The 15,952-nt window shown below is 47.6% G+C and overlaps 1 protein-coding gene across 4 annotated transcripts in view; it reads left to right on the forward strand.

Moving 5' to 3' along the window:
• Positions 1-15,952, forward strand: part of AP4B1 (adaptor related protein complex 4 subunit beta 1) — a 286,861-nt gene that overhangs the window by 178,477 nt on the left and 92,432 nt on the right. For all 4 annotated transcript variants that reach the window (XM_086923299.1, XM_086923302.1, XM_086923300.1 and 1 more), the window contains one exon: positions 10,192-10,399. In XM_086923299.1, coding sequence (XP_086779425.1) covers positions 10,192-10,399 — 208 coding nt within the window. The remainder of the gene's footprint in view (positions 1-10,191; positions 10,400-15,952) is intronic.

Below are 15,952 nucleotides of genomic sequence, written 5' to 3' on the forward strand. Positions count from 1 at the left end.
TGCAGGGACTATGGACGCAACAGCAGAGGAAGATGGACATCAATGTTCTGGAACTGATGGCGATCTTCATGGCACTAAAAGCCTTCAAAGTACATCTGTGCAACAAGGTCGTGTTGATCCGGACGAACAACATGACGGCAATGTACTACATTCAGAAGCCGGGAGGAACACACTCTCCGCAGCTGTCTCATCTGGCTCCGAGCATGTGGAAGTGGGCCATTCAAAGGAACATCTTCCTTATGGCGGAACACCTCCCGGGCAAGGACAATCAGATGGCGGACCTGCTCAGCAGGCACAGCCACCAAATGCACGAGTGGGCGATACATCCATCAGTACTCCAACCGTACTTCGAAAGGTGGGGTCATCCAGAGATCGACCTCTTCGCCACGAGGGAGAACGCAAAATGCCAAAGCTTCGCCGCCAGGTTCCCACACCCACTGTCGCAGGGTAATGCAATATGGATGAACTGGTCAGACAAATTTGCGTACGCTTTTCCCCCAGCACCCTTGATACCGCTGGTGGCACGCAAGCTCAGGCAGCACTCCATGACTCTCATCCTGGTTGCTCCAACGTGGGCTCGCCAACCATGGTACACCACGTTTCTGGAACTATCCGTGGTGCCGCATCAGAGGCTACGTCTCACACCCAGCCTTCTGACGCAGAGCCATGGCGACATTCAGCATCCAGATCCGCAACAGCTCAACCTGGCGATCTGGCTCCTGAGGTCCTAGAGTTTGGCTACCTGCACTTGCCTTCCGACTGTATGGACATCATTCGGGAGGCAAGGAAGCCCACCACCAGAGCATGCTATGCGGCAAAATGGAAGCGGTTTGCCATTTATTGTGCAGACCGCAACATTAACCCGCTAGATGCTTCTATTCAGAATATCATCTGTTACCTTTTCCATCTGTACAAATGTAATCTGGCCTATGCTTCCATTCGCATACATCTATCTGCGATTGCCGCTTATCTCCAGAATAGGCAGCACCTCTCCCTCTTCAGGGTGCCTGACATTAAGGCTTTTCTGGAAGGACTCAAACGAGTCATTCCTCCGCGGACTCCACCAGCTCCGGATTGGAACCTCAATGTGGTCCTCACCCGGCTGATGGGTCCTCCCTTTGAGCCACTGCATTCCTGTGAGATTCAGTTCTTGACGTGGAAAGTGGCTTTCCTCATCGCGATTACATCGCTACGAAGAGTTAGTGAATTACAAGCCCTAACTATCCAAGAGCCATTTATTCAAATTCATTCTAACAGGGTGGTGCTTCGCTCTAACCCTAAATTTCTTCCCAAAGTTGTGTCTCAATTCCATATCAACCAGACTATTGAATTGCCTGTTTTCTTCCAAAATCCTGAGTCATTGGCGGAGAGAATGCTCCACACCCTTGAAGTCAAAAGGGCCCTGATGTATTACATCGATAGGACCAAGGATTTTAGGAAGACTAAGCAACTCTTTGTCGCCTTTGCGCCACACCACAAAGGCAACCCTATTTCCAAGGCTGGTATTGCTAGGTGGATCGTTAAATGTATACAGATCTGCTATCTGAAAGCAAAACGTACTCTCACCATTCCACCAAGGGCCCACTCCACCAGAAAGTTGGGGGCCTCTATGGCATTCCTTGGAAACATTCCTTTGGAAGACATATGTAGAGCAGCCACATGGTCTACCACACACACATTTACCAAGCATTACTGTGTTGATGTGCACTCCAAACAGCAGGCAGCTGTAGGGCAGGCTGTTCTCAAAACACTTTTCCAGACTGCTGCAGCTGGCACGGGCGGCCGCCGCTAATGGAGGGACTGCTATGTATTCTATGCACAGATATGAATTCAGCAGCCCACATGCCTCGAACCGAATATGCTACTTACCAGTATGCATCTGTTCTTGGCATGTAGGGCTGCTGACATTCATATCGCCCGCCCTCCTCGCCGGCGCCCGTAGCAGCTGCAGAATTCACATATACTTCTAGCATGGTCATCATTCACTGAGTTTCACTCCATCCTGGCCACAATGGCTAAAAACAATCTGAGGATGGAGTCGATGCCCATGCGCACTGTAGTCCAGGGGAGGAGCCACCTATCTCGTGATACTTCGAAGACTCTTCCAGGACAACAATGTGCAATCATCCGGACCCAACACTAGGCGGCGATCTATGCACAGATATGAATGTCAGCAGCCCTACATGCCAAGAACAGATGCATACTGGTAAGTAGCATATTCGGCACTTGGCAGCGCTGCAAAAAGCTTCATCCTGTTGTAGCCACCACAACCCCGGCCAAGCGTGCCTGAGCTTTGAGGGAGCAGTCTGTGACCCACACTTCCTCCAGCCTCAACACTAAGCTTTGTGGCTGTTTTCCTGTTTCCTTCCTCCACCTGGATCTGTCCTGTCTTTCTGTGCATAAAAGCAAAATTTGTTTCGAGAACATTTACCTTGAAGAAGACTGCTGAACTCCCCCTTCCCGCCTCCAGGCCCCATCAGTAACAAACCAGAAGCAGCAACTGCAGTTGCTGGGTGGAATGCAGAAGGCGGAGGTCAATGACACCCCACCCACTCTGGCATTGTACTGCTTAAGCAGCCCTGGCCCTTTTGTTTAATTCGCTTTTATAATCCTGCCCTGTCCTACTTTACGATTCCGGAGTGATCTCGCCCAGCCAACGAATGTGAATCCAATAGCCCCTACACCTTGCCGTAAAGCACATATTACCGCCCACTTTGTCACAGAGCAGCAACTGCATTTCGTTTGCAGCTCCATGTGTTTCTTTTCATCCTCGAATTTGACCCCAGGGTGGTAGAGCCACACCCTTTATGCTCAGCAACACCAGCCACCCCTGTCTAGACTTGCGATTCTGCAGAGTTACGGAATATCAATTCTCCAGTATTTGGGGTGTCTTTCATAGATTCACATGCCTGAATCATTCCCCGTCGTCGGAGTGGGAGTCCCACGGTACATAAAAAAGCAATAATATGTCTATAGGGAACCAATACCATTGGTAGTAGCAAACCAGGAAGTAAAGTAGCCTAAGCTACAGTAGAAAAAACTTCCACACTCGTGACTATCCTAGTCATTTTGTATAGACCAAACTGCAGCTAATCAGGCGACAGCACCCACCAGAATGTTCTCCCCAGAGGCTCAGGCTCTCAGGTTTTCTACCGCACGTCGTGTGAAGGGAGTCTCTCTGAGCTCCGCTCAGTTTCTTCTTACTTTGGTTGGTTTTTTAACCTTCAAAGGATGTCTACTTCAAAATCCCTTTTTAGGGCTTGTGATTCCTGTGGAAAGCTAAGGCTGTTCAAGGAGGATCCTCACAAAAAACGCATATACTGTCTGTATCCTGATCATGAGGTGAAGGAATGTAAGATCTGCAGAACCTTCCCTCAAAAGACCCTCAGGGACAGAGGGGGTCGTCTTCTCCTGTGGCTTCAGAGGACAAAGGACAAGGATAACCCTGTTTCTGAGGTAGGGAGCATTGCCTCGGGGTCTTCTATATTCTCTAGGAAGAGGAAAACTGAGGTTGAGGTAGCTTCTCCTAGGGCGAAGGTGTTGAAGAAAGCCCAATCCTCTCAGGATTCTGGCGTGCCTACTACTTCCAAGAAGGTGTCTCCTCCTGTAAAATCTGGTTCTGGTGTGCCCTCAGGGAAAACTGGAAAATCTACAGTTTCCAAAGCAGCTACTCAAAAAATTTCACCTCAGACTACACCTCTGGCCATGGCAGAGTCAAATACAGCCTCATCGTCGCCATCTCTTCATGTGGCCACCTCTTCCACTTCTACAGTGACTTTCTCCTCACCAAGATCAGCTATGGTGATGTCTTCAACCTCCTCACGATGGTTCAGGTACAAATTAGACCCATCTCGTCGACGAAAATAGTTCCATCGATCGTCGACGGGAATCCTGAAGGTACCGTCGACGAGTACTTCGTCGTTGATTCAGGCGTCGACGAATATGTTGCCGTCGACAAAGAAGGCCTTACCGTCGACGACATCCTCGTTGACGAAGTTACCGTCGACGACATCCTCGTCGACGAAGTTACCGTCTACGATGTCCTCGTCGACGAAGTTACTGTCGACGACACCCTCATCGACGAAGTTACCGTCGACGAAGAAAATGATCCCGTCGACGACCTCCTCGTTGAGGAAGCAGACACTACCATCGTCGAAGAAGAAGAAAACAACCCCGTCGACGAGTTCATAGTCGATGACGGACGCTCCGTCGACGACGGATCTGGCGACACAGATGGAATCAGGCTTGTCATCAGCGGCAGTGGCTCCGTCGACGCCCCCACTGTCAACCTGTACGGGGTATATAACTGTTACAACTAAGTTTTTACAACTACCTACCATTACAACGCGACCATTACAACGCATACCATTACAACGCATTGCGCTGGGGGGTGCTCTAGGATAGGGAATAAATTTAATTTACTATCCAACACCTTCCCTAGTGTCCACGGGGACTGGAGTTGGAATAGTAAATTATACTTACCACTATCCAGCACCTCTAAGCGCTATGCGTTGTAATGGTATGCGTTGTAACGGTCGCGTTGTAATGGTAGGTAGTTGTAATGGTATGCGTTATAACGTCATACATCCCCTGTACGGCAATGCAAGTGTGGTCAGCTAAAACATCCACAATACCTCTGCCATCACCGGCTACTACTGCTTCACTCCTACAAAAGCGTGGTTCATCCTCCACAACTTTGTCTCCATTAAAGCTGCCAGATAAATTACTGGATTTTGAGGAAGAAGAATCCTATGGGGACAACACTTTCCGTGCAGCCAGGAGCCCTTCTGACTTGCTGATAAAAATTCAGGATGTGGATCAGGAGGAGGACTAGCATTTCCTGGAACCCTCTAGTCGGGAGACTGTGTCTGCACCTAGCATGCAAATGCCTATGGATTTGTTCGAGAATCTCCAATATATGTTAAGCGATTATTATCGCCGATTTCCACCATCAGAATCGGGTGATTCTCATATCTCTACGCCTAGGCCAAGAACCTCTACGGCAACTCTAAAGCCTCAAGAATCAGTTTCTCAAATGACAACTGAGGAAGCACGGCCCGCAATACCTTCTTCACCAGTACCATCTCATTAGACAGGGGGTGAGAATGCTTCGGAAGAAGAACGAGAAGATGGTGAATTGGACGACAAGTCAGTATCGTCGGAGTGGGACGACTATCAGGCACAAACCCCTTCTCCAGCGGGCCCACCTACGGCGGATTCTCCGCCGGTGGACATTGAAAACTTTTACAAGATTATGGATAGAGCTACGAAAAGGTTCCTCGTCACAATGGAAGCTAAACAAGACGAATGCTTCCTATATGATTTTAAGGATTTGCCGCAAAGACAGAGTTGGTCTATTCCAATCATTGACTTTATATGGAAGGAAGGTCTGAAAGTAATGGCTACACCAGTTCCATCGACTTGGCAAAAACTCACATTCAGAGATGTCTATCGCTATTTCAGAGCCTGGGTTTTTCGGTGAATTTCAAAAAGTCTCATCTGACTCCATCACAGAGAAAGTCTTTCTTGGGAGCCACGCTGGACACAAAACTCGGCCAAGTTTTCATATCAAGAGAAAGGCAGGTGAAGATTCACAGGATGGCCTCAGCACTACTAACACGAAAGTGAGTTTCTGTTCACAAGTTCAAGTCTTTCCTCAGGATGATCTCGTCCTGTATTCCTCTCAACCCCAACTGTCGCCTACGAATGAGACCCTTGCAGGAGGAACTCAGTCGTCAGTGGGTGCAGATAACCGGCTTATTCGAGGACATCATCAACATAACTCCTCGGATGAGAAGCTCCATCCAGTGGTGGAGGCAAGATTGCAACCTGCAGGTGGTATGTACATTCCTGATAGAAGGGCCCAGATTCATTGTGACCACGGATGCTTCTGTGGAGGGCTAGGGCGCCCATCTCCATGGAATGACAGTCAGTGGCAAATGGGACATGCAATAGAAAAAGTGGCACATAAATCTGCTGGAGTTACGAGCCATTTTTCTCGCCATGAAATCCTTTCAAGCGATCTTGAAGGGCTCTACAGTGGTAATTCGAACGGACAACACAACCAGCATGAATTACCTGAACAAGCAGGGAGGCACAAGATCGGCCTGATTGTCCCATCAAGCGCAGGAGATTTGGAATTGGGCCCTGGATCACAACATCAATCTGTCAGCGGTCCATGTCCCAGGGGTTGCCAATGTTCTAGCGGACTCCCTCGCAGGTCCGCTGGATGCAATCACGAATGGAAGCTACATCAACCATCCCATGATCAGATATTCCGAGAGTGGGGTCATCCCGATCTGGATTTGTTTGCAACAGATCAGAACCGGAAATGCCCACGCTTTGCAAGCTGGATTCCCCACAAAGACTCTTGCGGGGATGCCCTTTCGATGAATTGGTGTAGGATATTTGCATACGCTTTTCCGCAGATACCGTTAATTCCCAAGATCATCAGGAAGATGAGGAGTCAACCATGTCGTCTAATCCCAATTGCTCCAAGGTGGCCCTGGCAATATTGGTTCACCGAGCTTCTCCTCCTCTCGGAGTGCAGGCCAATACAACTGCCTCGAATACCGAATCTCCTGACAGTTCAGAGGGGCAAAGTGTACCATCCGGACCCAGTTTCTCTGAAATTATCAGCTTGGCTCCTCAACACAATGAATTCGCCCACTTAGACATTCCTCACGATTGTCAAGAGGTTCTAGCTAACGCTAGAGCACCGTCAACGATTAAGACCTACAAACTCAAGTGGAAGCGTTTCTGTGCCTGGTGCCAGACTGTTGATCTGCATCCCATTCATGCTAACCAGAACAAATTTTGCCTTTCTTCCTGCAGCTGGCTAGATCGGGTTTGGCGCATTCAACCCTAAAAGTATTTCTGGCAGCCATTTCCCGATTCCGTCAGGATGGATCGAACTCTCTGTTTTCTTCAAGAATAATTCAGCAATTTTTCAAAGGTATATTTCGTATGTTTCCTCCGATTCGACGACCACCTCCTGCTTGGCATTTGAATGTGGTGCTAGCCCAGCTCATGCGTCACCCCTTTGAGCCTATCCATAAGGTTGACCTTAAGTTTATTACTTGGAAAGTCTTCTTGCTATTGGCTTTAACCTCTACCAGAAAGGTCAGTGACATTCAGGCATTCACGTCTAAACCACCTTTCTTACAATTTACCTCTGATTCGGTGGTGCTGCGTACCAATCCAAGGTACATGCCCAAAGTCCCATCGGACTTTCATTTAAATGAGCCGGTAATCCTCAAGACATTTTTTCCAAATCCACAATCACCGGCTGAGCGAGCTTTACACTCTTTGGACATCAGGAGATGTCTCAGTTTCTATCTTTCAAGAACAGCAGCTATTCGCAAGACAGACCAGTTGTTTGTGGCTTATGGCAGACTGCGCCAAGGCTGTGCAGTATCTAAACAGACCATCGCCAGATGGGTCTCGTCAACAATTGGGCTCTGTCATCAACAGGCAGGAAGACCCTTACAGGCCTTACCAAGAGCGCATTCTACAAGGGCAGTTTCCTCTTCCACTGCTCTGTTCGCTGGTGTGCCTCTTCTAAAAATCTGCAGAGCTGCAACGTGGTCCAGCAGGCACACTTTTACGAGGCACTACTGTCTGGACTCAGCAAGTGATGCAGATGCTTCTGTGGGAAGAGCAGTTCTTCGCAATCTTTTCCAATAAGGTGAACCTCTGTTCTCCCTCCTCCTCTATGCTCTTTTTTTGACGCTTTACCATGTCTTTTGCATTTTATTATTATGCATGTTTACTATGATACAATTAGCGTCTATGAGCATTATGTTATGAGTACTGCTATCTATTCTGATGCAGGCATATGAATTTATGAAAGACACCCCAAATACTGGAGAAGCACAATAGTTACTTACCTGTAATCTGTGGTTCTCCAGTATTGGTGTCTTTCATAGATTCACATGCACCCGCCTGCCTCCCCCCAGAGGCTCCCTCAGGCATTATGTTGGTTTCACTCCTGTGCGAGAAAATGTGAGAGCCTGAGCCTCTGGGGAGAACATTCTGGTGGGTGCTGTCACCTGATGGGCTGCAGTTTGGTCTATACAAAATGACTAGGATAGTCACGAGTGTGGAAGTTTTTTTCTACTGTAGCTTGGGCTACTTTACTTCCTGGTTTGGTACTACCAATGGTATTGGTTCCCTATAGGCATATTATTGCTTTTTTATGTACCGTGGGACTCCCACTCCGACAACGGGGAATGATTCAGGCATGTGAATCTATGAAAGACACCAATATTGGAGAACCACAAATTACAGGTAAGTAACTATTGTTCTTTCTGTCATAGTGCACCAAAAAGAAATGTATTCTTTCATTATGTCGATACCTGGGTGAGGCCAGGACACCTTTGGGAAACATTGAGGATTTTGAAATCAGATCCAACATCATTGAATGTAGTTAATCAAAGCATTTTCTCTGGGCATTGTCCTTACGGTCACGTTCAGCGTGAATTGAATTTTAGTAGATGTTTTTATTGTTTTTAGGGTATAGATGAAAGCCGTACCATTGATTTTGAAAAAGGTATGCTTGTAGTTTGTGGCAATGGGTTTAACAATGGGGACATGTACCTGTAGAAAATTGTATTTATTAATGTAAATGTTATGGGGATTCTACTCCGAAATTAACTATTTATTACTTTACTACTCTCCCACTCTCTATATAGAGAGAGTAGTAAATTAATAGTTTATTTGTAATCTATGTAGTGTGTGTGTGTGTGTGTGTAAGCGCTGCGAGGCCTCCGGGTAGCTATGCGCTATACAAGTGCAATTTTCATTTCATTTCATTTCATTTCATTTCATTCATTTCATTCATGAGTGTGTGTGTGTGTGTGTGTGTTCATGAAGAATTTGACAAAGCTGACTTCTGCCTAGGCGTAAACCTCACTAGCATCGTGGAGCTTGCCCACCATTGATGGTGGCAGAATGCAGTGACCTTTTGTGGAATGAAATTCATACCACATCCAGCCTAATCCAGATACCGTTTATGTAGATGAAAGAGCCATAACACGGGGAACAAAAAATGGTGACCGGTTAAGAAACTGCTTAGCCTCATTAATGGGAGAATGCATTATACAGGTGATAATACCAGATATAGTCAGCAGTTGTTGAGGAAACTCTGAAGCAGGCAGCAAGATAATTGGGATATTGTACTTCTTACCCGACTACCAAATTACGTTTTGCTAAATACTCAATACTGTACTACAAGTGACAAACTAAACATAGTAAACTTAGGTGTTCTGGACTAATAATTCTGTAAAATCTACTCATGATTTCTTTAGACCCTCCCAGTCTGCCAAACTCGGAAGTTGTCTGGTGATGATTTTACAATATGCCTCAAACCCCAAGCAGAAATCATCAAAGTATGGTACATTCTAGATCACTAATTGTTGGTGATTATTAATGAAGCACGACTGGACAAAGAGAACTATTCTTTTCTCATCACTGGATAGTCCCGTTAAGTTCTGGTTGTTATTTTTTAACCAGTTTGTCACTCTTACGATAAGTGGGACATGAGCTCCATATAAGCTGTATCAGCAAATTATCCCGGGTCACTTCTAATACATATATGTGGATGAGCGCAGTGTAAGGGGATATTTTGTATTAAGAGACTTCAATGTGGAAATCAGTCGCATGGAGGAACTACATCAGTTATCTGTAATCATTTACTTAAATCCTTACAAAATGTTCATTTTGTTTGGAGGGATTTTTTAATCAATCTAGCAGTGTACAAGCGATATTACTAACTTATGTTTGTTTACGTTTACTACAAGTTGCCAATGTTTTATACACATTTTAAACTTAATTTTTAACAGCGTTGTAAAGGCAGTTATCATTGTATTAAATTAGATTGTTTGTTTTAAAGGCATGAGGAGAAACACCGCGGACTAAATGCATGCAGACTAAAAGAATCTGAAGTAATGTCTGATATTCAGAATTTACATTACGATTAATGCCAAGCACATTCTCACTGGGTGAACATTTCAAACTTAAAATATCATTTTATAAATAAGTTTGAATCGAGCAAAGTTATGGATTTTAAAGTGAAAGGCACATCTACACTGCATCGAATGATTGGACAACTTTAACCTCATTTGTGTTTTGCTGCTGCTTGTGATGTTTTCAGTTATAGAGTCAACAGCATTCTTTCGTTGCCTTCCTTAGGGGAAGCAGGCATTGATATGGCTCCTGGGAATGCACGGAGAGCACATTCCCAATGCGCCTTATGTGCTTGAAGACTTGATAGACAATGTGAAAACAGAGACTTGCCCATCAGTGAAGATGGAGCTGCTTACTGCAGTGCTGCGGCTTTTCATTTCAAGACCAGCAGAATGTCAAGACATGCTTGGCCGTTTGCTTCATTTCTGTATAGGTGGGTACATTCACAAGTGTATTAAAGGCAATAATCCTTGGCCACTTCTCAATCCACACTCAATTTGTTCATTTAATTCCGTTTCTTCTAAATCACATTTTTTTGCAACCATTAACTTAGGTCATGAAACCTTGAATGTAGACCAGAAACTTCACACGGCGCTCACAACAGAGAAGCAATTCTCCTATAATATGGATAAAATGTTGACTGGGCTTCGGGCCTCCATATGCTTCTGTAATACATTGCCTTTTTGGTTGCTGGAAGGATTGCAATTGCAAAAATGGTCTTCCTTCCCAGATAGTTTATATGCTTTACAGAACTCCATGTATCTTATATCAAGAGCTACTTTTAGGGAAATTAATAGCCAACTGGTGTCCTTGTATTAGGCAGGCAAGAGGAGCAGAGTAGGGTTAAGGCTCCTAAAGCTAAACGCAGAAGAGGGAAGACTTGTGTTTCCCGACCTAGAAATGTTTGATATGGCAATGATTCTCCGACATGATGCCAAATAGTGTTCTGAGGAAGACAGTTGGGGGGGTGAAAAAACACTTCTGGCAAGTGTGCCTGGTGCAGAGAACATGCTGATACATCTGATAGCAGGAATAAAGCAGAGTATAGCAGGAATCAAGCAGGGTATGGAAACCCATGGTAAAGATGATCCTACATAAACCCCCCTTTTATTGGAAATTGCCAATATAGTGGGTACAGCTTTTTCTGAAAATAAGCAGTAATATGTCCGTGGCGATGTGGAGAGAGGGAGCCTGTCTATTGCATTACCAGTTTTAGGCCCCTTTGATAATGCATCTCCACAATTTTCTGCCCACCAACACATTGTTAATCCATCTTTCTTTATTGGCCGACTTAATTCTTTATCGGTCTGGCGTGTAAAATTTCAAGTATCTGATTTTCCATCGCAATGTAATCATACATCTTTTGGATAAAAAGGAATCTACCTCTGCAGGCGGTAATTCATTGTTGTTGTTTAAAAACTAAAGAGAGTGAACATTTGCACTTACATTCGGGGCTTTTCTGTCATGTGAGTGTTGCAACTTTCTTTGAAAAATAACTTTAAAAACTCTGAAAATCTTGGTGTCATCTGTGCAGTCTTGGTAAGACACTTTTGGTTTGCTGACTGTTCTAAATCTGTTTGAAATATGTAACAATCTCATAGGTGCTCACTCTCCCTAAACCTTGTGTCATTCGTGCACATTGCAGTTGCCTGAAGGATTTTGATTCTTTTTACTTCAGTCTTTTGTAAAGCAAAGTGTGTTGGTTTTTAGCTGCCTCTAAGGTCTTTGGTTGATATATTCCTTTGAATACGGATCTTCCTTGTGGATCCGTATTATGCCAGAATGACACAAAGCAGCGTTATCCCTTTTGGTAATTCATTACAAACCTATGCTGATTGCATCGAACAGTTAGTTTTTTACTCATACCGGAAATGCCTTTTCATGGGTTTAGCTCAGTTGCACATCACTCAGCTGCTGATTAGTCTAGCTGTAACTAGAAGCTCTTGGTGAATGTCTTCAATTGTGTGCTCTCTGTCAAGAAGAAAGTGGCAATATCATACTTTGTCTCTGAACACCACATCGTTTGCTTATAGTCCCCCTTCAAATTTTCTGTCTCATCTGCAGCTCACAATTTGAAATTTTAATGCCATTCCGGAATCTTGCACTTTGAAGTACTTTGGAGGCACCATACTTCTCATTGTATTTTAGATACATTTATCTTAGGAAGTGCGTAAGTGGGGAAATATCCTGCATTCCCTATTATAAACGTGTCCTCCCTGATGACAGGACAATCTAAGAAAGAGTACAGCAAGTTCTTACCATGAGAAAATGTCTGACAAAAACTCTCCCACTTTTGTAGATGTCTACCATAATATTGCTTCCATAGTATTTGGGGAAGCAGCTAACCATCTCTGGTGCAGTTGAAGAAACTTGTGTGTCAATTCCTATCTTTGGATTTTATTTCAAATGTCGTATTTCATGTTATTCCTCATAGTCTCTTTAACCGTATGAACCAATTTATGATGTGCTCTGTGTCGCTCCCTTTCATTCCATATAATGCTCACTGGGTGCTGGCCGGTGCTTCCAGTATTTCCTCCATGTAGTAGTCACTGGTAACAATTCTTCCATGTTCTGATCTTAATCACTCTTGGGTGACTCCAGATATTATTTAACCACTAATCTAACAATGCTTTTGTTAGCTTAATTGTGCTTCAAGGGATGGGCTTTGTCATTCATGATGCTATGTAGTTTTAACTGCTGCCAGTGCTGCATGACACCGGGGGTCTTACAGTGACTTCGGTTGGATTATTCTGTGTCTTGCTGGGTAGACTCAATTAAATCCTTCCTTTGCATTTTGATAGTTCCTCTAGAACTATCTTTTCTCGCTCCCGAGTTGACTCCCTTGGCCATTTAACAGTGTGTCTAGTGGCATTTCCTTCTGTCCCTACTGGGAGGATATCATACAATATTCCCTTGATGGTTTAAATATGCTTTCTGTGGATTGGTGCTCTAGCACTTCTGAGGGCTGTCGTATAATACTCACTTAGTGGTTCTCTGTCGATTCTGGGAGGCTACCTTACAATACTCTCTTGGTGGTTTAGCCCACTGGGATGGTACTCTGTTGTTCCTTGATAGATGTCATACAATACTACCTTGGTCGCCTAATATCTAAAAGACACACGTTAGTGATAGATTCCTTACCGTAGAATATCCCCATGCGTCAGACTGCATCCGGAAAGTTTTCGCTAGCAGTACCTGTGCGCATCAGTAGGTGGCGCTGTGCGTCTCCGTGTCCGTCGTTGGCATCGTAAGCGGCGAGTTGACGTCGCTGTTTGGACTGTCCGGCCATGGCCCCGAAGGCCTTGAGGGAGCGACGCGGGAAGTTGCTTGAGGTTCGGCACTCGTCCCAGCGCCGCTCCGGGTCCAGGGGACGTTCTAGGGAACGTTCGCGGGACCTCCATCATTGCTCCTCGGGCTCCAAGTCTTCACCCTCTGATTCGGGTAAGAGACGGTCCCCAGATGTGGACGAGGGGGACAGGGGTTCCGCCCCTGCGGCTCCTTCGGAGCCTGGGAGTCCCGCAGCCTACCCACCTTACCCGGGTCAGTCAGCGACTCCCGCACAGGTGCAAGAGTTTCTTGCTGCCATGGACCGCCTGTTTAGGCCTCGTGCTCCCGCCGGTGCGCCTTTGGGCCCCGCAGTCCCGTGTCAGAATCCTGCCGACTCCACCGGTGGCTCCAGCCCCGGGACCGCCGGCGGCTCCGGCTCCGGCACCACAGGATCCTGCGCCGTTGGCACCGGCCACAGTCCCACGAGGTCCCACACTGCCGGCTCCGGCCCCAGCGCCACCCTCTGCTCCACCTGCGGTGCAGCAGTGGATGCTGTTGGTTCCCCTTCTGCCTCGGTTCCCGGACGGTTTTGTCTCCACCTGGGATCCGAATTGGGACACTGTGCTGGTTCGGCCCAGGCCGGCGCCGTTCCCGACGTCGTTTGTTGCTTTCCCGGTCCCTGCCTAGCTGCCGCAGTATGCGCCACATACGGCGGAGGTAGAGGATGACTGGGAGGGGTACGAGGACCCTCTTGCTCATCAGTGTGACTCTGAGCAGGATTGGGCGGACGACTTGGAGGAGGCTGGCGTCTTTCGACGTCTCCTCTCATCCAGGGTTTGCCTCTCGCTCGCCCACTATGGAGGAAGGTGCCTCGTACACGGTGGTGCTCCGTCGGGCAGTCCTTAACCTTGATCTCCCTACGGTGGCCCAAAGACTAATCTCCTCACTGAGGTGCTCCCATCTGCGTCCACATGTTTGTTGGGCCACTATTCCCAGGCAGTGTGGAATACCGTTGCTCAGGTGTAACCTCAGTGCCCTGAAGAGGTCCATGCTGTGCTGTCCCAGGCTGTGGCTGAAGGTAAGGACGCGGCTAAATTCGCCATTTGTTGTGGCTTAGACTCCGCAGACTCCCTCGGTAGGGCAATTTCCACGACTGTGGCGCTTCGTCGCAACGCCTGGTTGAGGTCTACCGGGTTCTCCCCGGACGTCCAGAGCTCGCTCATGGACATGCCCTTTGATGGCACTCGCCTGTCTGGTGATAAGGCCGACAGTGCGCTGGAGTGTTTTAAGGACCCTCGAGCTACGGGCAAGTCCATGGGCCTTGCCGCCACGCACCCGGCCACGTCTACATTTCATTCCTTTCGTGCCCTGCCTGCTCGTTCAGTCAAAAGCCTGCGCAGAATCAAACTCAGCATGGTCGTGGGCGTGGAGGCTGCCATGGCGGCTCCAGGGGCCGGCTTGAGGGTCAGTCCATCTCTGCCCCGCGACATCGGCCTCAAAGCCTTCCTAGTCTGAGCTTTGGGACGCACCCCACGCAGGATTCAACATCACCTTCCCTATTGGCTTTCTTCCGACAGGTGGGTGTTGCAACTCGTCCGGAGGGGTTACTCCCTCACCTTTGAGTCTACCCCCCGGCCATTCAACCTCAGTTCCACTGCATGTCGGGCGATCACTTTGCGCTTCTCCAGCAGGAAGCTATGGCCCTCTTGGCCAAGGTGGCCATCGATCGCGTTCCTGGGCCAGAAGTAGAGTGTGGTTGTTATTCCCACTACTTTCTGGTCCCCAAGAAGGACAAAGGGACCCTGCAGACTGGATGGTAGCATTGGACTGGCAGGACACATATTTTCACATCCCCGGCCTGTCGGCCCACCGGCGTTACCTGCGGTTCACGGTAGGCCAGGAGCATTTTCAGTTTGCCATGCTCCCCTTCGAACTTACCAGCGCCACTCGGGTGTTCATGAAAGTAACGGCAGTGGTCGCAGCTCACCTGCGCAGGTCAGGGGTGTCAGTCGTCCCCTACCTCGATGACTGGTTGTTGAAGGTGGGCTCGCAGCAAGCAGTTGTCACCCACCTTCAGACTACAGCCGACCTCCTGCATTTGCTGGGTTTCTCCAACGTGACGAAGTCACACCCGAGTCCCTCTCAGAAGCTCCCCTTCATCGGAGCGGTTCTAGATTCGATGTGGTTTCGGGTTTATCCTCCTGAGCAGCGAGTCCGGAATATTCAGGCTATGATTCCGATCTCTCAGCCTCTATCCCGGGTTTCAGTCAGGATGACCCTCCGGCTCCTAGGCCTGATGGCCTCCTGCATCCTGCTAGTGCAACATGCCAGACGGCATATGCGGACTCTGCAGTGGGACCTGAAGTTCCAGTGGGCACAGCATCAGGGCAACCTGTCCAATCATGTCCAGATCTCGGAGGGCACTGCACGACAATTGCAGTGGTGGCTTACGAATCGCGATTGGGTAAATGGCAGAACCCTCTCCCTTCCCCAACCAGAGCGCACAGTGGTGACGGATGCGTCCCTCCTGGGATGGGGAGGCCACTTGGGAGAGGCGGAGATCAGAGGCCTCTGGTCTCCGGCGGAGTCCCGGCTCCATATCAACCTTTTGGAGCTGCAGGCAAATCGTTGTGCACTGATGCATTCCTTTCCTCCATCCGGGAAAGAGTATTGCAGGTGTCCACGGACAACACCACCGCCATGTGGTATTGCAACAAAC

This window comes from Lissotriton vulgaris, chromosome 5, assembly GCF_964263255.1.
Source record: "Lissotriton vulgaris chromosome 5, aLisVul1.2, whole genome shotgun sequence".
Taxonomy (NCBI): Eukaryota; Metazoa; Chordata; class Amphibia; order Caudata; family Salamandridae; genus Lissotriton; species Lissotriton vulgaris.